At 37.9% G+C, this 25,418-nt stretch overlaps 1 protein-coding gene across 3 annotated transcripts in view; it reads left to right on the top strand.

The window, feature by feature from the left end:
* Nucleotides 1-25,418, top strand: part of skic3 (SKI3 subunit of superkiller complex) — a 244,054-nt gene that overhangs the window by 101,600 nt on the left and 117,036 nt on the right. For all 3 annotated transcript variants that reach the window (XR_012365143.1, XM_073860218.1, XM_073860219.1), the window contains exons 14-25: nt 253-379; nt 536-715; nt 5,620-5,744; nt 8,908-9,158; nt 9,512-9,614; nt 9,712-9,894; nt 24,253-24,394; nt 24,479-24,557; nt 24,860-24,921; nt 25,001-25,057; nt 25,152-25,220; nt 25,321-25,395. Coding sequence is in view for 2 of the 3 variants with exons in the window: in XM_073860218.1 (XP_073716319.1) it covers nt 253-379; nt 536-715; nt 5,620-5,744; nt 8,908-9,158; nt 9,512-9,614; nt 9,712-9,894; nt 24,253-24,394; nt 24,479-24,557; nt 24,860-24,921; nt 25,001-25,057; nt 25,152-25,220; nt 25,321-25,395 (1,453 nt within the window). In the remaining variant the exon portion in view is untranslated. The remainder of the gene's footprint in view (nt 1-252; nt 380-535; nt 716-5,619; nt 5,745-8,907; nt 9,159-9,511; nt 9,615-9,711; nt 9,895-24,252; nt 24,395-24,478; nt 24,558-24,859; nt 24,922-25,000; nt 25,058-25,151; nt 25,221-25,320; nt 25,396-25,418) is intronic.

Raw genomic sequence — 25,418 nt, 5'->3', positions numbered from 1 at the left:
TAAATGTTTATTATCAACAAGCAAATTGCACAAATTCGTTGAAAAATTTAATCTGCAAAACGCCCTTTAACTCACTAATTTAGGTTTTACGTGACACAAGTAGCTCTCAACCATTTTTATTTTTTAGAAAGTATCTCTCCAATGAAAAAATGTTGGAGACCCCTGCTCTAGATGGATACAGTATTATACACCTACATAAACCCTAACTCAAGACTGATGTTTTTGAGTTTTGTGATGCTCTCTGATGTACAGCTTTTTGGAGGCTTTATCCAGAAGCCCAGAGAATGGGGAGATTTACTTCCTGTTGGGACATCTGTACTGGAACATGAGAGAGGAGACTCAGAGGGACCGTAAAAGATCCTACACACATTTACTGAAGGTGAAAAAGTAGTCCCAGATGTAACACATTTTATTAGTTTAGTCTACAACACTGACTGTAATATTTCTTTCTACTTTGTGACCTTCTGCATTTGATAGTTTGTCACTCTATAATATATGAATAAGAATAAATTCTGATTTGTTCTGTTGTTTTCAGGCTGCTAAACTGGACCCCTATCTTTGTTCAGTGTTTCGTTTTCTTGGCCATTACTACAGGGATGTTGCAAAAGATCAGGGCAGGGCCATAGGCTGCTATAGGAGAGCTTTTGAGTTGGATTCCACTGATGAAGAGTCTGGAGCTGCTGCTGTGGACCTGAGCATGGAACAGGGAGACATGGTGAGTGTACAAATGTCTAGTGAACCAAGGCCAGTTACATAAAGATTGTTTGGCTGTTAAGGGTGTCAGGATTTAGATTTTAAATCGAAATAGATCGAAAATTAGATCGATTTCCTTTTTTTTTTCGAATTAAAAAATGGAAATCGTTGATGCTGCCACACCCACATGTCACGTCCGGTCGGCTTGCCAAGCAGAAAAAAAACACGTGTTGATGAGTGCTGCGAGTCAACCTCCTCTAACTTAGCTTGTGAGGCTTCAGTTAACTGTTACCTGTGTTCCTTACTGTATTAGTTGTAATTTTACTCCCTGCCATTAGAGGGCACTAGCGGGTTATTAATAGGGAGATTTCTCTAGGGTAGAGAGTAAAAGGAAGGAGAAAATGTGAGGCTGAATCTGAAATCGTATACTTACTGAGTAGGTACTGAATTTCACATAATGAGCGCTAAGACAGTACGTACGTTTGCGTTAGTATGGACAGCATCTGCCATGTTGATGTTATCATGTAACCTATGACGTAGTAGACAAGAAGAACCGACAGGAGGATGACATCACAATACCACGAGAGCGACTCGAAATCAGACTTCTCCATATGGAATCCACCTGTTGGTTCTTGCAGCAGTGCATGAACTCGAACAAATCTAATAACAGGCATGAAAACCTATGCATTTGTATGAGCAGAAAAAAAAACACGTGTTGATGAGTGCTGCGAGTCAACCTCCTCTAACTTAGCTTGTGAGGCTTCAGTTAACTGTTACCTGTGTTCCTTACTGTATTAGTTGTAATTTTACTCCCTGCCATTAGAGGGCACTAGCGGGCTATTAATAGGGAGATTTCTCTAGGGTAGAGAGTAAAAGGAAGGAGAAAATGTGAGGCTGAATCTGAAATCGTATACTTACTGAGTAGGTACTGAATTTCACTTAATGAGCGCTAAGACAGTACGTACGTTTGCGTTAGTATGGACAGCATCTGCCATGTTGATGTTATCATGTAACCTATGACGTAGTAGACAAGAAGAACCGACAGGAGGATGACATCACAATACCACGAGAGCGACTCGAAATCAGACTTCTCCGTATGTAATCCACCTGTTGGTTCTTGCAGCAGTGCATGAACTCGAACAAATCTAATAACAGGCATGAAAACCTATGCATTTGTATGAGGGACAGCACTAACACCTGATTGCATCAGTAACTTAACAACTCTACTACGGTCTCTGTCAGTGTTACAGTTATTATATTACACATTATTTTTTAGTGGACAAAAATAAGTAAAACAAGCAGACTGTAATTTAATATGTATTGTAGAGCTGAAGATCTTTGCCAGTTTGGTCAGGTTCGGGCTTAATTTCTAACATTTTATACGGGCTCGGGCCGGGCTCAAACTTGCTCTTCGGCTTTGTGTGGTAAATGAACGGTCAAGTTCAATGCTGCTGGATCAGTAAGCGCAGGACCGCGCTGAAGCCATTTACAGTGGATTTAATAATTTTCTTCAACAAAAACATGTAGCCTAATCTTGGTTAGTCAATGTATGACTAAATATTAATTGAGTCTTAAATACATAATTTAAACAGAGGATATAGACTTATGTTGGCATTAATGGAGAGAAATGCCGAAGCAAATCCCACGGAGCCTTTATCTTAATTTCATTATTGCCAAATACCCATCTTAATTCTGAATGTATTATCTTAATTTAATTTGTTAAGAAATAATTGTTTTTATTGGCATCTTGGCCTATTTATAGTGTATTGCATAGGCCTATTTAGAATGAGATGTTACGATATTACAGATGACTTATTTTATTTCTTTGTTTCAACTTCCAAGTGGCGTGTAGCCTAGATAGTCATGAATAAAACCTGTGTAAATAACTCATTCTTGACAAAAGCTGTGTGCGTGCGCACATTTAAATAATGCCGGGCTGTAAACGCGTTCGGGCATTTAAAAAAGCTGTCAATCCAAATGTACTTTCAGGTTCGGGCTGCATTCTGTCGGGTTCCGGTCATTTCAGCCTAACTTTTAAGGCCCGATTACAGCTCTAATGTATGGTCAGATGACAAGTGATTATATACACTTTAGTGAAGCAATGATGCTCTTTTATTTATTTTAAACAACAGGAAACATGAATAAAAAAAAAATGAATGAACAATAAAGGAAAACGTACAGAAGTGAATACCATATGAAACAAAACTTTATTCAAATGTATTTTTTAACAAACTATCACATATTTACTGCCATTTCAACACAGCTGTGACAATTCTACGGCTTTATTTTAATGAATCAGCTGAGCACTTTGTGGTATATCCTGGGTCTGTGCGTGAAGTCAGGGTGCTGAGGAACAGCCCTGTGTAACGTATCGAAATCACCCGATTGGCTTGTCTCCGGTCGATAGCTTTGCTTTCCCGTGGCATCATGGGAAAGCTGGGATAGAAGTGTCCATCCGATGCATGCTTCAGAATCTGTAGGGCATCCAGGGATTTCTCGCCTACTGATTTTATGAATACTGAGGATTCGGACATACTACTGTTCATGTACTGTTTCCCCTACTACATTTTCAGTAAGTATGCGGTTTCGGACGACACTTAAGTACACGTGCCTCTGAATCTCTGCTAGAAATAGTCCAAAATCCCGGTAATTCTCGCCTACTCATTTACGTATACTCAGGTTTCGGACATACTATTCGTTTGCCTACTGCTTTTTGCCTACTATATAGTATGGCAGTATGCGGTTTCAGATTCAGCCAGAGTGAAGATACCTGTTAGCTGGGAGTGTTTGCTCTCTCCATGCTTTGATCTTGTAAGCCTTGGTTGAGGAACATTTATGTTCTACATCTTAATGTGAGTTTATTGGTTTCTTTATCTTTATAAGAGGTTAGTGGAAAATGTATTCTGTTTGCTGAACCTCATGTTGGTTTGTTGGTTTGTTTTTTTGCTTTGTCCAGAGGTTTTTGTATCTACTTGATTTGGAGGACATCTCGTCTTATTAAGGTTTTGCTTTGTGTTTCTCAAATTGGGATTATATATGAGCTAATTTACAAACTACAATCTCATAACATCTTAAGCCCGGGATACACTGCGCGATTATTGGCTGTCCCAGACAAAAGATTGCCATCGTGAAACTATCGTTGCGATTTCTGTAATCGTGGCTCTCCATCGGTGGTCCTATGTCGTACAGTGAGAGAGGTTCAAAGACTGCCGTTTTCCCGGTCTTGCGTCCAAAGATAGCCTACGATAGTGCTTGTTGCTTGTTGCTACGAACTGCGAGCCGGTATTTGTTTACCATGAGTGCATGCTGGTGACGTTGCGCAACGTGTGACGCTACCGCCGAAGCTTCTGTGTCATCATCGTACAGTCTACATGCCTCTCGTACCTGAGTTTAAACGATACATGTCGCACAGTGTGATAAGGTAATGATCTTATAAGAGGACAAAAATCGTGCAGTGTATTCCGGGCTTTAAACATCTACAATGGAGTGAAGACCAAGGACATTTGTGGTAACTCAGGACTTTAACGTTGGTTGGACATTTATAAGTACTTGCTTTCAATGGTGAAAAGGTTCAAAATTGCTTTATGTATTATTGTCGAGACATTTGTGGTGTTTTGTAAAAATGTATATTTTGACAACAAGGGACATACAATGTTGTATTAAGTGGTGATTGATCCCTCCTCATTTTATATGGGGCTTATGACTTAAAGGCGGAGTCCACGATGTTTGAAAAACACTTTGGAAAAGGAGACGGGCCGACTACCAAAACACACTTATAGCCAATCAGCAGTAAGGTGCGTGCCTACTAACTGACATCCTTGCCGGGTTGCGTATGTGTGGGGCGGGTCTATCAACAGAAGGTCCAGATTCTATTGGGGTAGGGGCGTGTTTGTTTAGGTGATTTCAAATATCAACATTGGCTTTCAAACATTGTGGACTCCGCCTTTAATTGATACAAGCTAGCTACAGCCAGTCAAAAGATAGCATGGAAGATGCAGGAGACACCACGCAAGCTGCTCTTTACATGGGAAACAAAAAACAGCAAGCGCCCTCCCGCCTTCAGCTGAACTCAATCAGAACAGACAGCAGAACGGCATCTGTGCCAGGACCGGTCGTTTCTCTGAACTGAGATCTGTTTCACAACAACTTATTTCAGTTGTTAAGAGTTATGAAAACAGCATTTGAACATGACTTATCGGGGTATAGTCTCACAATCACGTCTGAAGGTAATAAAAGCACGTTTTTAAGGTGCAAAGTACTGACAGGAATGTTCATCTGAAGTTTCGTTTTATCAGGTATGTGTGTGTACCATATTTTGCTACTGGCACCATGACTAACATGGCAGGGCATCTCCGGGTTCAAGGTCAGATATTATGTTTCATAAAAGTCTAGTCTAAAAATGGCATATAATTTTTTGTGCTTTAAAAAAAAAGAAGTAAAAACTTAGAATCAAATCGAATCGTGACCTTAGAATCGAAAATGTAATTGAAACGTGATGCCCCTTTTGGCTGCAGGTACTTTGTAGATGTTTTTAGATCTAGGGCTGCACAATAAATCGCATGTGATAGTCATACACATCTTGTCAGTAGTGACGGTTCCTTGATTAGTAGTAAATTGCCATGACCTGTTTTCAGATGGAGCGGCATTTACTACACATAGCGGTAGTTCACTGACAGTTGGGGCAATTTCGCATTAATTATCACAGACGTATCACCTGCGATATGTTTGCGATATGGCCCAGCTTTTACAGCTCTGTGTAGTAAATGCTGCTTCATCTGAAAGCAAGTGATGTCAATTTATTACTAATCTAGGAACCAGCATTACTGATGAGATGTGCATGATATCGCAAGTGATTTATTGTGGAGTCCTACTTAGATCATAGTTACTTTTCAGTGGACGCATTAACTTATTTTGGTCTGGGTTTAGGAAGGGGCCCTGACAGTTCTGCAGTCAGTGACTGAGACAGCCGCTCCTGGCTCTAATAAATGGGCCTGGTTAAGAAGAGGTCTCTTTCACCTGAAGATTGGCCAGCACCAACAGGCGATTGCAGAGTAAGTGAATCAAATACAATTTAAAGGGGACATAATATGAGATTTTTTTTAAGATGTAAACTAAGTCTTAATCTAGGTCTGAGCAAAAGTGTGCCGTTTTGGGTGTGTCATTTAAAATGCAAATGAGCGGACAAAGTGCCACCACTGATCACAATGATGGTGGTTTGTTGCAATTGAAACTCAATTGTGCTGTGAATTATATTCTCTCTCTCTCTTTCTCTTTGCACTAAATTGTTGTGCTGTGGTTGGATAGTGCAGATAAAGGGTGCGGTATTAACTTATTCTGACATCACAATAGGAGCCAAATTACAATGACCTATTTTTTCACATGCTTGCAGAAAATGGTTTACCAAAACTAAGTTACTGGGTTGATCTTTTTCACATTTTCTAGGTTGATAGAAGCACTGGGGACACAATTATAGCAGTTACACATGGAAAAAGTCAGATTTTCATAATATGTCCCCTTTAAGCTATTAAAGTATTAAAAAAAATGTTTATTACACATAACTAAAGAGCACCTAGTATACATAGTTTAGTTGTGGTGGCCCTTTCTGTTGGGGGAGTGTGGTTTTAAACTAAATGAGATTAGCAGGTGGTGACAGTTATCTAACGGTGGTCACACACTCTAGTACTGAGTTACGTCTATGGGGCTGTTTAAACTTGGTTTTGGGATGTATTTTGGTCAGTTGGATCAAAAGTAGACTACGCTAAATACAGGTGTAAAATTTATTGAGCTTTCAAACTCATTTAGAGGTCGAAAACGCATTTGACCGGATTGCTTTAGCATCATAGATGTGTGGTTGAATGTGTTAGAAAAGCCACAAATATTCTCTGCTACTACCAAGTATTCTTCTATCTACCAAGTATTGTTTTTACATCAGTCCTTACTTCTAGCAAAAAAACCTCCGTGTTTGGCACAGCATTTGGGCTATCATTGATGGACACTTCTATCCCAGCCCTTATATATATTATTTATTTATTTATGAACAAAACATTGTGCAGCATGTATACTAACAACACAGGCAGTGCTACTCTTACATAATATTGTGTAAGTTTACTGTGTCTTTGTGTGTGTGTGTGTGTGCGTGTGTGCGTGCATAGATGTGCGCGCATGCACTCACCTGTGTGAGCATTTTACATCTTTGTTTTGCATCTGTGGCTGTTTTTTGCCAAACTCTGTAAAAATGCTCTCTATGGCAGTCATACCTTTGTGTGTTTATTGTGCTGTTCACACATGCAGTGACGTTCCGTCTTTTTACCAGTAAGACATCATTCACATCAGTATCAAAATACCGGTAAACTCGGAGAGAAAGCGGAAGTTACCTGTGGCGCGCGGCCGGCGAGCTCCGTCCGTGTCGTATTTGTAAACGGCGGGTTATGACTTAATATACACGGTCCGTATTTTGTTGTTTTCACATCTGTGGCAAACGGTCGCGAAGTTGCTCGTGACCAAACAACATTGCGTTAGGCGGCGTCAAACGGAACCTGCGCGTTTGCACATTAGGCTTCACAGATGGTGTACTAAAAACGTTGGCAATTTGGCAATTAGATGGTAAGCTGTTTTAAACAACTTTGGTGAAGAAATGTGGATGTTAACTTCAGGTGTGCTCGACTTTTAAGCAACATGTGTGTGGAAACGTCCGTAAACAGTCTGGGGGAAACCGCGTCACCTGTATAAAAACTTTCTGATTGGCCCGATCTGTCAGCGCGGTCTGACGTCGTCCGTTCTAAATGCCGGTAATGCTATATTTTTCGTTCACACACAGCGCTTACCGGTAAATTACCGTTAATCTTACAACCTGTCTTACTGGTAAATTGGGAGCACTGATTTACCGGAAAGGTTCTGTTCACACATGACATGTTAACTGCAATTTACCAGTAAATTACCAGTAAAGACTGTATGTGTGAAAGGGACTAATGTGTGTCTGTTTATGTGTGATTGAGCATGTTTTTTCTATGTTGCATTTGTGCTCTAGTACCAGGCCTACCTTTCTGTGTTAAAATTTTCAGATTTATTTTGGATGCATTAATTTTTTTAGCAAATAAAAAGAAAAATATATATTTTTTTGCATTTCCCATTCATTTTCAATTGGGGTCATTTTTACCAACAAGGGACTATTTAAGTAAAAATTTTTACACGTCTTTAGAACGACCGAATCAAGCCCAGTTTTTTTATATGAATCTTGATAGATAATCTGGAAAGTCACAAAATCTTATTCCACTGAGATGAAGGGAATCATGTTTTTTAACTAAAGAAAAGTGGTTTGTGGGTAAGATTGACCTCAAGGGTCTTATTAGGGTTAAAAATACCTAATTTTGAGCAAAAAGCTGAGATAATTGCATTTTTGTGAAGGATTTTTGGTAGATATCAGATTCAGAGAGATTATTAAAACGTACATGGAGTTCTTACTGTTTGATCTAAAGGGTTGCTTCTGGGTTTTATAAGTTGTGTAAGAGCACTACCTGGTGGTAAGAGCGCTACCTCTTTTACCCTCATGGTTACAGTACCACAGATGACAAGCAGGTCACATGGTCATACACCTGTATCTCCAAAACTAAAGTGTGTCATCATGAAACTTGCTATGATTAATCACAGTCATGACCTGAGGTTGCATGCAATGTTCTGTTGTAGCGCCACCTAGTGTTCTCGAGATTGACATTTTTATTTTTGCTTAAAACTACTGCAATCTAAAAATCATGATCTATCAAAGCTTGGAGTATAATTATAATGAGGATCCCACTTCACTCACTAGCAACTGAACAGAGTACCCTATCAACCGTTGAGCAAGCACCACTCACATTTTCTTCAGTGACCCAGTGTCATGGATTTTTTTTCAATAGAAACTGAGACGATTGAGATGTAAAATTCTCTTCAAAGTATTTTATTAAAGAAGTGTATCAGACAGCTTAGTACCATTGAATTGGCAAATAACTATTGGTCAAAGGTTATAAACCATTTAACTGTTTTAAGTGTGCATTAAATGTGCATTTTGCACTGATTTTTTTATAATCATTATCGGACATGTCCACATTTTCCTTTTGTGCCCACGTTGGGCTGACCCCATAATTGCTGCTTGCAACTTTATTTGTAATAGTTATTGTTAGTAGTATATAATAGAGTGCGTTCCATCTATCAGACATTAAAGGGGTGCTGTGGTTTCAGTCTCCAGGCAGCATTGAAGGCTGATCCTCAGGACTGGTTGTGCTGGGAGTGTTTAGGTGATGCTTACCTTAATCGCAGGAGTTTCACAGCTGCTCTAAAGACTTTTGCCAAAGCATATGTCCTGCAGCCCACCTCCATCTACAGCCTCTACAAGACTGCCTCCATCAAACAGATCCTGGGACAGTTTAAAGATGCCACTGTGGCGTACAAGCAGATTTTGAAGCAGGAGGACTATGTGCCAGCACTTAAAGGTCTGTGTATTTTGCCTTGTGTTATCTTATCAGGTTAATGATGATTTTATCTCCCCACTTCTGTCCTGTCATACATTTCATTTCATTACATTTTATACTAATTGTATCTAGTATTGGGATGTTTGTTTATTTATTGAATACATATAAAAAATATTATTACATAAATATTAATAGTTGTTTAATAATATATAATGTTATGATGGAAGTTTATTTATGTATGCATTTGGGTTTTAGTTTATACAACATACAGTATATGTTCAGTTGTATGTGCATTACATTCGAACCCTTAACTTTTGCATTGTTGTAATTTCAACATGTTTGATAAAGCATCTGTGTTGTATACTTATTCTTAGGTCTGGGGGAATGCTTGTTAGCCTTAGCTAAAAGTGCATTGGAAGACTGTCTAGATGGCAGAGCAATATACCTGATACAGAGTTCCATCCATTACCTTTTTAGGTAGGCTGTTTTCCCCTGGTTAATGAATTTTATCACATTCTTAACATGTATGTCTATCTGTTATTTAAAAGTGTTCATGTAATGGGAATGTCCTTAGAGCAGTCCAACAGAGGCCGGACTTGTCCTGTCTGTGGAAATTACTTGGTGATGCCTGTACCAGCTCTAAAACTGTGTCCCCAAACCAAGCTAGAGTTTTGGTACCTGGGGCTCTGTGTGGAATGCATCCACTGGACCAAAGCTTCAAACTGGATCATCGACAGCTCCTCACTTTAGGGGAAAGGTAAATAGTGTGTGTGTGTGTGTGTGTGTGTGTGTGTGTGTGTGTGTGTGTGTGTGTGTGTGTGTGTGTGTGTGTGTGTGTGTGTGTGTGTGTGTGATCAAGCTTCAGACTCAAGACTCAAGCTTCAGTATGTGACCTTACTTTTATTCTGCAAATCTTTTTAGTGACAGTTGTGTTTTATTTTGTGTCAGGAGTTATAAAAAATAAAAGTCCATACCTGTAAAATGAAATATGTGCCTCAGTCGCAGACATTGTGAAAATTGAACGATTCCTTCTGAACGATTTTGCAGGTCTGATTCAGAATTACTAAAAGTGCTTGCTTAAAGTAATTGCTTTCAAAGAAGGTTCAAAGGTTCAACAAGCTGTTAAACTCAAGGGTTCACTTACATTTTTCTCCAGCACTGTGAATGTTTAACGAGTGTTTTCAAAAAAGACACAAGAAACTAGAATTATTTATGTGTTGTCAGCTTATGCACATTGTGTTTGCTTATTGTTGTAACCTAGATAATAAATAATAATGTTTATTTTTTATAGCGCCTTTCAAAAACCGCTTCACAAAATTAATGCAATCAATAGACAAACAAAGTGTCAAAGTACAGACAGTCAGAAGGGAACATTCAAAAGAAGAGAGGTTGGCAACAAGTAACTGCAAATAATTAATATGAGAGGTCAAGCAATCAGATGAAAAACATCACATAGCTTATATCAAGGGGGTTTGTGTAGCATACAAACAGAAAAATAAGAAAAGATTGAGAAACAGGAAGGAAAGCAAATTATTAACTAAGTAAAGTGAATAGATGAGTTTTAAGTTTAAAAGTCTCAAGAAATAGATAGCACGAAGATTATTCAACAGCTTAGGGCCTATAATACAGAAAGCCCCACCACCCAAAGTAGAGAGTTTATACTTGGGCATGACAAGCAGGTTATCATTGCTAGATATGAGGGTCTGGCAGAAACATAAGGGTGCACTTACTCGGCAAGATACTGAGGTGCGAGGTCAGGACAGGCATTATAAACTAAGAAGAAGAGTTTGAACCGTAGTTTTGTAACCATTGCATTTAATTGCTTTGGCAGATAGGCTACTATATAAGGAGTTACAATAGTCTAATCTGAAGGTTATGGATAAAAAAGCATGGATAACAGTTGAGGATCAGATCACATTTTATGGCAAATCACTGTAGAAAACCAATTAATTCCTAGGGGTTCACATCCTTTTTCTTGCCAAATAAAAAATCTGAAAATCTGCTTATATAAAAGTTTCATCCTATCTTCATCCGTTCTCTTTTTATCACATCTCAAGTATGGGTAAATTTCTTCCAAAATAAGATAATTGCATTTTTGTAAAGGACTCTTCACTGGAATTTCTGCCAGAAACATACAGAAGCTACAATACATCCAAAATAGCACTGCGAGAGTCCTCATGAGACTCCGAAAATATGATTATATAACTTCCAAACTACAAAATTCTATTGCTCACACATTAATGCAGTGGTTCTCAAATGGGGGTACGCGTACCCCTAGGGGTACTGCAGGGGGTACGTGAGAGAAAGTGGAAACTGAAATTTAGGAATAAATCAATAAAATCAGTAAATCATGATGATAGTATTTTTATATGACATTAGGACTACACAAAGATGCATTAAAAAATCCTTAATTTAAAGCACATTGTAAAAAATGCATGTGCGAGTTCACCTGTTGATCTTGTCTGGCGCATGCGCTAAGGTTTCAGTTCAGCAGCTTTAGCAACGGAGATACACGGAGTCTGCTCCTGTTATCATTTCATACTTAAAGTTTACTTTCGTCAGTGTTGTAAATATGTTTGAGTTTGAGCTTCCATAATAACATTGGGAAAGCAGCTGTAATCCACACAAAATCGATAATTCAAAGGTTTATTTTCAATTTAATATAAATGTCAATCAATTTAAATATATCTTTATATCTTTTTGTTCAAATGTATGTTTAATTGTGTGCGTGCAAACCTGATAATAGCCTATCGCGGTGCTTCGACTGACGCACACTCATTTGTAACCTGACACCGCTAACCAGCTGCAGTAGCAGAGGCCAGCAGACTAATCTTTAATACTGCCATTCAAGTAGTTGTAGAAGGCGCTTGCTGTCAAAATATGATTGATTTATGACCCCCTGTCATCTGCGTCTTGAAAAGTGGAGCGATCAATCAAAATCTTTACAAGCTGTCCAGTTTTGAGTGTCGTATTTTATGGCTTTTCTAGCGACTGTCCGGCGTGTTTTACGACGTGTCAATCAGTGCATTGTTTTTCCTGTGTATGTGTGTTTTTTGTCACGTGAATGTTTGTCATATTTATTGATGTGAAAAAAAGTTTGTTGTTTTGGTTGTCCAGTTTCTGGACTGTCAGTTTTTTTGACCGGAGCTTCTCTCTCTCCCTCTCTCTCTCCCTCCCGCCCGCCCTTCTCACCCCTGCGTGTCTCACAGTGGGGGGTGGTGTTCAGTGGTCCTATCTGTTTCTTTAGATGAAAGCCTGTATATTTTAAACTTAATAAAATTTTAACCGGTTCATGAGATCCGTGAGTCTTTTCACGACCCGATCTCCATGTTCACGCGCATTAGATTTTAGGTGAAGTGGCAGCGGGTATTTTATGACAAATACAGCTTCATATAAACTTTTGTTTTTAACATCAAAAGCTTCTTATAGTCAACAATCAAGAATCAAATATTTTAGATGTATCTGGTTAAACCTAAATCTGATATTATCTATTGAGCTATAGGCTATAGTTTAGGATCAGACACAAACTTGCATGCTGCTCTTATGCCAGCGTGTGTGTGTGAGAGAATTCAGTCATCCCATGCCCCAGCGCAGCTCACAGTGGGTGTGGATTGTAAACTAGTTAAAGACTTATAAAACTGTGGTGGTAAAATGTAATACTGTCCACTCTGGCAAAAATAAAACTTTTGCTTGTAACATCACAAATTTATTTAATGAAATATTCAGTACATGTATATTTAAGCAAAGAACTATGCCACAACCTCCGGGGGTCGCCAATACTACATTATTTAGATTAAAGTCTATTTATTTTAAACTAAATAAAAGTTGAATCGCTTCACGAGATCCGTGAACCTTTTCATGCACAGCATTCTGTTCACGCCATTAAAGATCGCGCACCAGCGGCTACAGTAGAGAACATAAGCAGTTGCGTGCTCATATCTGTTGTTTTAAAAGAAACATTTTATCTCATCTTCTGGTTTGTATTCATTGGGGCTCCTTAAACCAACTGTAAATGTGTTTATTACACAATAAATGTAATTATGTCCGCTCTAGCTATATAAAGGTTTATTTTAGATGTATCATTATGCCAATCTCACAAGATCATAATTAAAACACGTAATTGCTTAGCGCAATAAAGCACATGCTCACATATCTGTGGTTTTAAAAATAAACTTTTAAAATAAACTGTTTAAGACATTTTTACCCCATTTTCTTTTTTGTATTCATTGTGGCTCCTAACCTCCAAGTGTGTATTATACAACAAATGTAATTCTGTCCGCATTTTAGATTTAGAACGCCTCTGATTTAAACAATGTCATGTTTTAAGATGAAGCGCCCATGTGTGTGTTTTATGACAAATAGTATTCGACCTAAACTTTTGTTTTTAACATCAAAGGTTTCTTATAGACGTCCGACTGACGGATCTAAACTCTTGCTTTGTAACATCATCAGATTCTTTATAGACAATCAAGAATCAAACATTTTAGATGTGTCTGTGTAAACTTATATCTGATGTCACATTATCAGTGCCGTGTTGCGCTCGTGTATGTGTGTGCGCTCGGGTCTGTGCGTGTGTGTGCGCTCGTGTGTGTGCGTGTGCGTGCGCTCGTGTGTGTGTGTGTGTGTGTGTGTGTGTGTGTGTGTGTGCGTGCGTGCGCGTGTCTCTGGATGTGTATGTGCATCTCTGTGTGTATCCACATTGACAAAAGTAAAGATTTATCTTAGTGTCTCGTGAAACCCACATAGATAGTGATTAAAACATGTAAGCTTACATGCATGTTTTTTTAAGTGTAAAGAGCCCATGAGTGTTTTATGACAAATGCTGCTTGATCTATTGTTTTGTAACATCAAAAGTTTCTTTATAGTCGATAAAAAAAATAAAACATTTAGGTATATATGGTCAGCTTCATATCTGATAGAAGTCAGCTATGCTGCGTCGCGTTTCTAAAACAGATACGATGACCAAACACTGTTCCGCCAAACTGTTTTCTTTAGACTAAAAGAGCTTTTTACTGTAAACTAAATAAAACATGTGAATATCAAAGACCCTGACCAAAGTACATCTCCATTCTTAATGCTAGGTTTTCAGATTCTGATTAACACACACAGGCCTGACATGTGTCGAAGCGTGGCCCCACGCTGTGTTTATGGATGGCCCAACAAACATTTCTTTAAAGAGAAAACATTTATTTAAATTTTTACCAAGAACATAGAATTGTATTTAAGTGTATGGGTTGTGCCTCAGTGGCACTTGCGGCTATTAGCAGATGCCTTTTAAAGTTTTAAATAGTTTTTAAATAGCAATTTTCACCACGTACATCTATAGACATACAAACATTACACAGTATACCCCTTAAACTTATTTGTTCACATTAGTACAAAAACAAAAATGACAGGTCCATCTGTCTTTTCTCACCCCATAATTAACTCATCCTTATTTTATGAAACTGAGCTACTGCACAGACACTGCTGTAGATGCAGTCTTGTTAAACATGATTGTGTGTGTGTGTGTGTGTGTGTGTGTGTGTGTGTGTGTGTGCGTGCGCGTGTCTCTGGATGTGTATGTGCATCTCTGTGTGTATCCACATTGACAAAAGTAAAGATTTATCTTAGTGTCTCGTGAAACCCACATAGATAGTGATTAAAACATGTAAGCTTACATGCATGTTTTTTTAAGTGTAAAGAGCCCATGAGTGTTTTATGACAAATGCTGCTTGATCTATTGTTTTGTAACATCAAAAGTTTCTTTATAGTCGATAAAAAAAATAAAACATTTAGGTATATATGGTCAGCTTCATATCTGATAGAAGTCAGCTATGCTGCGTCGCGTTTCTAAAACAGATACGATGACCAAACACTGTTCCGCCAAACTGTTTTCTTTAGACTAAAAGAGCTTTTTACTGTAAACTAAATAAAACATGTGAATATCAAAGACCCTGACCAAAGTACATCTCCATTCTTAATGCTAGGTTTTCAGATTCTGATTAACACACACAGGCCTGACATGTGTCGAAGCGTGGCCCCACGCTGTGTTTATGGATGGCCCAACAAACATTTCTTTAAAGAGAAAACATTTATTTAAATTTTTACCAAGAACATAGAATTGTATTTAAGTGTATGGGTTGTGCCTCAGTGGCACTTGCGGCTATTAGCAGATGCCTTTTAAAGTTTTAAATAGTTTTTAAATAGCAATTTTCACCACGTACATCTATAGACATACAAACATTACACAGTATACCCCTTAAACTTATTTGTTCACATTAGTACAAAAACAAAAATGACAGGTCCATCTGTCTTTTCTCACCCCATAATTAACTCATCCTTATTTTATGAAACTGAGCTACTGCACAGACACTGCTGTAGATGCAGTCTTGTTAAACATGATTGTGTGTGTGTGTGTGTGTGTGTGTGTGTGTGTGTGTGTGTGTGTGTGTGTGTGTGTGTGTGTGTGTGTGTGTGTGTGGTTTGGTAGTTATCACGTGGTAGGGGGTCCCAAATGATCAATGGCAGGGTTTTTATGAAGCGGTGCAGGCCCTGGTCAGCCTGTAGGGTTAGGTCCAACTTAGGTTAACATGTATCATTGCGTAATAAGCAAACATGAAATTATATTTTACCTATGGTTTGTTTCTGATTGCTTCAGCAATAGTATGTGTATGTGATTAGATTTACACTCCAAACTATGACTTCATTCTTTTGTCTTTTCATACATTGTTCATAGTTTTCATCGCTAGTGTCAACTTATGTCTGAAACTCATCAGATGTTCTTAGTTGTATCTGCTCAGACAATATTAGGTTTTCATTATTCGTCTTGTTTTCTTTGTAAGTGACAACATATATCTGTGATTGTTTTTTATGAATACTGTTTGTTTCATTTCTATAGTTTATGTAACATTTTGTCAAACTCCTTGAATTAGTATTAGTTGTTTAAAACAACAATGCAAAGTATGTTTTAGATTTACTTGCTAAATCTTTCACAGCGAAACAGCGAGGATAGCAATATGTTTGAATCTGTAAACTTGTAAAACCACCAAGAGCACGATGTACATAACAAAGTCTGTAAAATAATAAAGATTGATTAGGTTTTTATTTAGTAAACCTTTTAACATAAAGTGGAGAGTCTGTTGTATGTAACAGCAACGACGCGATGAAACATCACAAAACAAGAGAGGCTACGATTGTTAAACCACATATAAATTAAGATGCAAACAGATCCGTCAGTCAGAATACGGAGCGGTTCATGCGCTATCAGATATAAGTTTACTCAGACATGTCTAAATGTTTAATTCTTGATTGTTTATAACAGTGTTTCCCAACCCTGGTCCTCGGGCACCCCCTCCCAGAAAGTTTTAGATGTCTCCTTATTTAAAACACCTGATTTGACTCATCAGCCTCCTTCCAAAATGGTAAACATGTCTCCCTAACAAGCTGATGAGTTAAATCAGGTGTGTTAAATAAGGAGACATCTAAAACTTTCTGGGAGGGGGTGCCCGAGGACCAGGCTTGGGAAACACTGGCCTATAAGAAACTTTTGATGTTAAAAACAAAAGTTTAGGTCGAATACTATTTGTCATAAAACACACACATGGGCGCTTCATCTTAAAACATGACATTGTTTAAATCAGAGGCGTTCTAAATCTAAAATGCAGACAGAATTACATTTGTTTTATAATACACACTTGGAGGTTAGGAGCCACAATGAATACAAAAAAGAAAATGGGATAAAAATGTCTTAAACTTTGAAGGGTTTATTTTTAAAACCACGGATGTGTGAGCATGTGCTTTGTTGCGCTAGGCGGTAGCGTGTTTTGATCGTGATCTTGTGAGATTGGCGTGGTGATGCACCTAAAATAAACCTTTATATAGACATAATTACATTTATTGTGTAATAAACACATATTCACGGTTGGTTTGATGAGCTCCGGTGAATGCATGCCGGAGGATGAGATAAAATGTTTCTTTTGGGGCGACAGATATGAGCGCGCAACCGCTTATGTTCTCTACTGTAGCCGCTGGTGTGCGATCTTTAATGGCGTAAACAGAATGCTGTGTAGGGCTGCACGTTTTCAAGTTTTTAATTAACCATTAACCGACACCCTTAGCGGTTAATACTCGGTTAACCATATTATGCGCAAGGCAACCCAGAGATACAGACACACGAGAAAGGGGTAGTTATTAAATTTTAACACCTATAATAACAGGTTGGACCACATTTAAAACAAAAGTAATATATAGAAATAAAAAGCAGTGGTAAGGACAGAGAAGCTTAAGTATGTCACTGACTTTTGCGTTCGCGGGGATGTTAGGCTGGGCGAAGATACTCACAGGCTCCGCGGCCGCCTCTATATGATGCCTGGGTGTTGGCTGGGTTTGTCGCGATAGTCGGTGAAACGGTGATTGCCGGTGCTTCAGCCTCTCACCGGTTAGATCACTTGCCCACCCCGACACCGTCTTTCACCGTCGTTTTGATATTTTCTTGTAATTAAATCATTAAGCTTCGTTAGAGAGAGCAAACACTTATAACTGAATGTGTCTGCTGCATGAATTCACAGCGGAGCTGAACGCGAGTCACATCACAGAGCAGCAGGTGTCAGATTTCATTTATTTTTGTCAGAGTTTGCGAAGCGAGCTGAATGACCAGACGATAGTAGAAGCCGCGTGCTTACTCGTTTTTGTTATAATGCAAATATATGATGTTTAGTATAAGCGAGATAGTTTTGTTGTATTTTTTTATCAAGAAAAATAATAAACCCATCATTCAAGCAGCGCTTTATGGAGGAGTAGCCGGTTGCACTGCTTTGACGAGTTCTGCGAGAATTACATGCGCACATTGACTCAAGCACTTAATTAAACCAGCTGTTTATTCATAAGCACACAAATTCATACGCGATTTAATGCAGCTTACGCAAGCGCTGCATTTAAACAATTGTAAAATTTAAAAGTGAAAGTAAAAGGCGCACGTCTGCATGCATTAACCGGTGGGAAAATTCTGTCACCGCAGCAACCCTAGGTTGTACATGAAGTATATAAGCACTGCATTGCAATACTTGCATTTTGCCCTGTCATTCTCGATTTTAAAGTGCTCCCACGCTGTGCTTTTCTTTGCTCGCTTCATATTAGAAAACTGCTACTACTTGTGGACATTACAAATGTCTGGGAGCGCTTTGGCGGTCTCTGGTGGTGCAAAAATGTATTACAACTAAATTCAATGCACGCCATTGATGCCATTTAACCGAGCAAAATGTTTCACTCGTTTAAACAATTTTTAACGGTTAATCGGTTAACCATGGACACCCCTAATGCTGTGCATGAAAAGGTTCACAGATCTCGTGAAGCAATTCAACTTTTATTTAGTTTAAAATAAATAGACTTTAGTCTAAATAATGTGGACAGTATTACATTTACCACCACGGTTTTAGAAGTCTTTAAGTAGTTTACAATCCACCCCCACTGTGAGCTGCGCTGGGGCATGGGATGACTGAATTCTCTCACACACACACACACACAGACACACACACGCTGTCATAAGAGCAGCATGTGAAAGTTTGTGTCTGATCCTAAACTATAGCCTATAGCTCATTATACAACAGTTCTTTCTGGTTCTCGAATCTGATTGGCTAAGAGCTATGCGATATTGTGCTGATAACGGCACAGTAACCGCTTCACCTTTCGTATCATTCCGCCACCTAGTGAATGGAGGTCCTCTAAACAGGCTCATCTCTGAATGGAAACACTGCAGACACACACAACCGCACTGTTTTGAATCACTCTCCGTGTGTCTCATTAGTTCACTAGCTCATAAATCAGTCTTTGAATCCCCAAATCTAACTTGCTGAAAGCGGTAATCTACCTACACACATACTATAAATCGGGGGTGGGGGGCCCTGGTCCTGGGGTGCTACTGTCCTGCGGAGTTTGGTGTCACCCCTTGTTAGACACTCCTGAAAAATCAAATTAAAGTCTTCAGGATTACTTGGAAATGAAATTCGGGTGTGTTTGATTGGGGTTGGGGCTGGACTCTGCGGGGCGGTGGCCCTCCAGGACCCAGGGTTCCCCACTCTTGCTATAAATAATTGACACTACATACATAGAAGGCAGACTATTAGGACCCCCTCGAAAAAGAGATGGATCATCTTAAGGGGCTATCCTTGAATAAATAAATAAATAAACTATACAAGTACTTTACATAATAACAAATGCATTTTATTGTGTAAAAGAGGTATATATGGTTGAGGAGCAAAATAGTGCAAATGCTTTATAGTGCATTGACAGGTAAACATTTGTTCAGTTTGTAACAGGTCCTCGTGACATGGAGTGTTAACAATAAAGTGTCTGGTGCGTATTGAAGGGAGAGAGAGTGTTTCTACAGTTGGTTTATACAGCCTACTCACCTGTGTGTAGCACCCTTAGAATTCCACAGAGTTTTGAGTTATTTAACAGTTTATATTGTGGATAAGAGAGGGAATTGAGCCTGTGGGAAAAGCTGTTGAGAAGTCTAGCAGAGGTGGCTCGGAGCCCTACTACACAATGACATAAATGAACCATTTTTGACTGTATCTAATATCTGAAGAAACTTTCAGTTTCACAAAAGGTTATTTGTAGTAAAAAAATTGGACTATAAAAAGGCAAAAAATACATTTTTTAATAACTTTTAACTCTATGTTTATTTGTGGAATCAAAAATGAATTATTGAATCGCTGTGAAAAATCTTTTGTAGCAACTTCTTAAAAGTGTAGGCATATCTGATAATTGTTTATAAAATGAAGACATGTAAGAGGCTGTAAATTAGATTAATATTTACTTGTTTAATTATTATTATTACTTGGCATACATTTTTTATTTTAAAATGAAAAAAAAAATCGGAATCTTTATTTAAAGGACAAGTTCGGTATTTTACACTTAAAGCCCTGTTTTCAGATTGTTTATGTAAGCAATAAGGTATGAGAGGCTGTGCTGTATCGTGAATAAGTAACGGCTGAAGGGCGTTGTTAGGCACGACGCGAAGCGGAGTGCCTGCAACCCCTTCAGCCGTTACTTATTCACGATATAGCACTTGCCTCGAGTACCTTATTGCTTTTATAAAACGGTTACCACACAATATTAAAGTAAAAAAAATATTAGTGCAACTTTCATGAAGTTAAATCAATAAAAACATTCCTTCCACTAGAAAAAATAGTCCCTGACTGCGAACAACAACATGAAAGCTCAAATAAAAACAACAAACTGTTCTCAGATTTTGTCTCATTATATGTTTATGTGTTGCTAAGGGTGTTGCTAAGGGCGCAGTGATATTAAATAAAACCGTTGGGTGAAGCGGTCATAGCAGTGTTTTATTGTGAATAAAGCACACCTATTGACCAATCAGAATCAAGGATTGGAACTAACCGTTTTATAAAATAAAATAGAACGGTTTTGACTGAAATTTGGACATATGATGCTGGCCCGAGAATTTTCGGGTGTTTATTGTATCACCTCCCACCTCTACAATGGCTGTATAGGTGCACAGGAACAATCCTTTCTAACATGCATTATGCTTTCGTTTACAAAGACGTGAAACTCACCAAGTGGTCAGGGGTGTTCACTGATATGCTCACACAAAAATCGCTGCAAAAGATGCTTTCCAACAGGTTTTATCATAGTTTTTGTCCAACTCCATTGACTTGTTTTAGATGTGCTGTGAGGTACGGTATTACTCCGTGCCGGAACTGTTGTTTGTATTCTTGCAATTGGCAAAGGCTGATTATCGCCACCAACTGGGCTGGAGTGTCTATTATTCAAGCTATCAACGGAAGAATATACGGGTGTGAGGCGTTTGGAAAAATAGGTCCACAAGTTTACAACGAATGGTAAAACACCTGTTGGAAAGCATCCTTTGCAGTGATTTTTGTGAGAGCATATTAGTAAACATCCCTGACCACTCTGTGAGTTTCACGTCTTTGTAAACGAAAGTTTAATGCATTTTAGGAAGGATTGTTCCTGTGCACCTATGCAGCCATTGTAGAGAGGTGGGGGCTGATACAACAGAAACCGAAAATTCTCGGGCCAGCATCATATGTCCAAATTTCAGTCAAAACCGTTCTATTTCATCATAAACTAAAAACTGAAAACAGGGCTTTAAAGGGACACTTCACCCATGTGCATTAATCTTTCTATAGTTAGAACCCTAGTCATGTTTTTGAATGGTTGTGCATAATTTCCTCAGTTGCCGCTGAAACAGGAGAAATACAGATTTCAGTGTTGCACTTCCTTCTTTCAATGATGTAAAATCATCATTTTGCATCATTGAAAGAAGGAAGTACAATATCTTTGTTGAGCGGGTGAGACTACAAACAGCCCTTTTCTCAGTCAAATTGGCACCAAATTCGAAATGTATGTTAGATTTCGACTACAAATATGACACACTTTCAATAAAGATTAATGTTTCTATGGGTGAAATGCTCCTTTAAGTGTAAAATACTGAACTTGTCCTTTAATTATGGTAACATTTATTTTTTTGTTTTCTCTATTTAAATATGGCATTATGATACTACTTCTATATGATTTAATCACTCACAGAAACCCATCAGCCAATCACTGTTGGCCATAGTTTACAATCTTGATGAAATCATCCATAGAAGCAAGGTAAACCCTGACTTTTTGCTTAAGACCAATTCCTTAGTAAAAGTTGCTCTCAGCAGCTGTGTGAATTGGTTTTAGGAGAAAATTCTTCTCTAAGAACGTATACTGCTATTTAGGAAAACTCTTATTGGTAAGATAAAATGTTTTCTGAATGCGGGTCCTAATTTATTTAGCATGTAGTGTGACACTGCAGTATTTGCAAAAAGCTTCTGATAAATTTCCCATAACCACCGGATCTGAGTCATTTAGTTTACTCTGGGGCACGCTGTTAGTATATCTGGATACCCTTGGAGTATCTATCTTAAACCGTCTAGCGCCAAAAACAGTTCAAAGTTTCACTTATATTTATGCTCATAACAAGGGCGTAAGTTTGATTCTGGCATTGGTGGGGACATAAATAAAATAATTTTGCAGTGTCGCATTGCAAAAACAGTTTAGCGCCGTTTACTTGACATCTAACTCCCCATCTCCAGTGCCATCCCAAATTTAATGTACTATAATAAACAATTGGTTATGTCCTAGAGCCTAATAAACAGTACCTGTTTAAGTCTTTGTCAAAAAGAAGAAAACAAAATCACTTTGTAATAATGAATCCATATTTACTTTATAACATTGAAGAATATGCATTGTTATTTTATATTTAATTATTATTGTAATTTGGCCAAAAAATCTGATTGATAAAGTAGGTGTATGTATATCATGGTATTTCCTGAACAACTTTTATGAAAGTTTCTGTAGTTAACATTACATCTTTTTTTCCTATTTAAGACGAGTAGTTATACGAGCAAGTTTGGTGGTACAAAATAAAACGTAGCGCTTTTCTAAGCGGATTTAAAAGAGGAGCTACATTTTATGGCGTAAAAGCACTTTTGGGAGAACTTCGACTCGGCGCAGTAACACCCTCCCTCTCCTATTATGAGAGGGAGAAGGGGAGCGGACTTTTCAGGCGAGTCGAAGTACTCCCAAAAGTGCTATTACGCCATAAAATATAGTTCCTCTTTTAAATCCGCTTAGAAAAGCGCTACGTTTTATTTTGTACCACCAAACTTGCTCGTATAACTACTCGTCTTAAATAGGAAAAACGTTGATGTGTTGGTCACTTCTAACTTTATCTCTAAATGGTACCATTGAATGAATGGGGCTAAGCTAAATGCTATCGAAGCGTCGCAGCGCGCTCCAGCGCTTACGTGCACGCACACAGATGATATAGGGATGTATCAACAATTCTTAGTTAAGGTAATAACATATTTTAATATTGAAAATGAGTAGACTATTCCTTTAACAGACAGTTAATCCGTGTGGTAAAAATAGAAGTTTAAAATGCAACCTTACATTATGTTTACATCTGTGCAAGTAATGAACACAGGGCAGACAGTATAGGAATATTTTTCTATGTGGGGTAATGTAAAGTATTCAGCAATCATGACATTAATTAATTCTTCTACCATGTTGGTGTTGTTTTCTTTCATGGACTATGGACCCCCGCCTTGGTCATCTCATTTAAAAATCTTTTTATATACTGACACAAGTTTGCAACTCCTCAGGTTAACATGGGATTGTCATGTGTTGGGGAAGACACTGTCCCTTAATCATCATGTGACACAACTTGTTCCGTATTTTGTGCATAAAACAATTACAGTGGGTATAATAATGCTTTCTTTCTCACATTTAAATGATTCCTGAATAAATTCATTTTAAATATAATATAATTTAAAGTAATACATAAAAAACACAAGAAACTGATCGACATCAGTGATTGTATATAAATACAGATAACATTTTCGGTCTAAATTATTGCTAGGGACATGTCCCTAGCGTCCCTACCCAGATCGACGCCCCTGTGCACTGTGTCAAAGATGTTAGCATGTCTCTAATAAGATCAGTCACAAACATGATCCCTGCACAATCTAATGTGTCTTATTACATCACGTGTATGCATTGTTTGCAGCACTTTTTGTCTCCCTCTATGCATTTTAATAACATTTCCTGCTGCTTAAAGAAACTTCTAAGCCTCCTAAAAGTCCTGTCGATACTCAATTTTGGATTTCAAGACCTCTTTTAAGGGTTAAGATGCTTTATAAATTACTTCTTTACTAGGATCTTTTCTTTAAATTTAAGGGGAAACGCCCACATTTCTAAGAATTTTCTTAGAATTTTGTCACTAGGAGCAACTCCTTAAACTAAGATTTTTCATGAATACAGGCCCTGATCTTTATTTTGTTGGAAGGAAATTTTAAGGTGTATGCTTCCGTTATAAGTACATTTATAGATGCGCATTACAAATTTTAGAGTGCATTTTTATATTTTAAAGTTTTTTACTGTTATTTTAATGTAGAATTAAGTATTTTCTTGACTTTTGAAACTTTGAATGTCTTGGGCTTTGTGACCAATCTATCCTTGTTATCTCTGCATATGTTGTATGTGTGCTTAAGTTACTTAACTAAGAAATCATCAACTTGTTTAAATACTTGCATATATGTTGCCAATTTTCCTTTCTTAGGTGCTTTGGGCGTGCTTTGAAACTGATACCAAAGGCACCCAGTCTGTGGTGCGACCTTGGCCTAAACTACTACTACCAATTCAGACTGCTCAGCTCTCTTCCCGGAGAGGACCCTCAGTCCTTGCTTGAGAAAGCCCTACAGGTACATATCTCTGAAGCTCATCAGCTCTTAATGTTTCCTGAAAGAAAACCGATATGCTGATTTTGTTTTACCCTGTTCTGACAGTGTGTAAAGAAGGCAGTCATGTTGGACAGTTCCAATCACACATACTGGAACACTCTTGGAGTGGTAGCCTTGACAAAGGGTAGATAAATGAGCTGCAGATTCCATTCTTTCTGTTTTTTTTCTGTAAAATCCTGAAACAAAGTGAACTGAAGGACAGTGGGACTCTCAAGTTCCACACTTGATGGTATAGAAAAAAGAAATATCTCGTATTCCAAAAATTAAATACTTTTTATTTATTGTAGACAATAAAAAATATTTTAATAACAGTTAATAGTATATAAGTCTGAATAAATGGTGGTTTAAATAACTGACAAATTACTAACATTTACAGTTGGAGGATATATCTAATAAGTAAAACTTTTTTATACTTTTGTATTGTAGGAATAGAAAACTTTGCTCTTGCACAACACAGTTTTATCAAGTCTGTAACAGCTGAGCCAAATGTAAGTGCTAAAAAGACAAATATGATTGGTTAAGCTTTAGGTTAATGTATCTAATTTGTCCCTTTGATATTATTTTCAGAATGTGGTTGCATGGTCAAACCTTGGTGCTTTATATTTGAAAAAAGGAAATATTGAGGTAACATGAGTTTCATTAATATTTTAACCTCATTGTTTTTAAGCTCTTTAATTTTATGAACCACTTTGATCCTCAATTGTTCATTTTTATTTAGTTCTCTCATGAAGCTTTCAAGATTGCACAGTCTCTAGAGCCTCTGTATGTGAACTGTTGGATTGGTCAGGTACAAAGTAGATATGACTGGGAGGTTATTTGATTATCTAGACAAAACATTCCTTTTGTCCATTACTACATACAGTAGATCCACCTTTCTTATTTCACAGGCGATAATTGCTGAAACCGTTGGAAGTTACGACACTATGGACCTTTTCAGACACACCACAGAACTGAGCACTCATGTAGGAATGTCTTACTCTGCAGT

Source organism: Misgurnus anguillicaudatus, chromosome 22, assembly GCF_027580225.2.
Source record: "Misgurnus anguillicaudatus chromosome 22, ASM2758022v2, whole genome shotgun sequence".
NCBI classification, from domain to species: Eukaryota; Metazoa; Chordata; class Actinopteri; order Cypriniformes; family Cobitidae; genus Misgurnus; species Misgurnus anguillicaudatus.
This window is presented reverse-complemented; position numbering and strand designations above follow the sequence as displayed.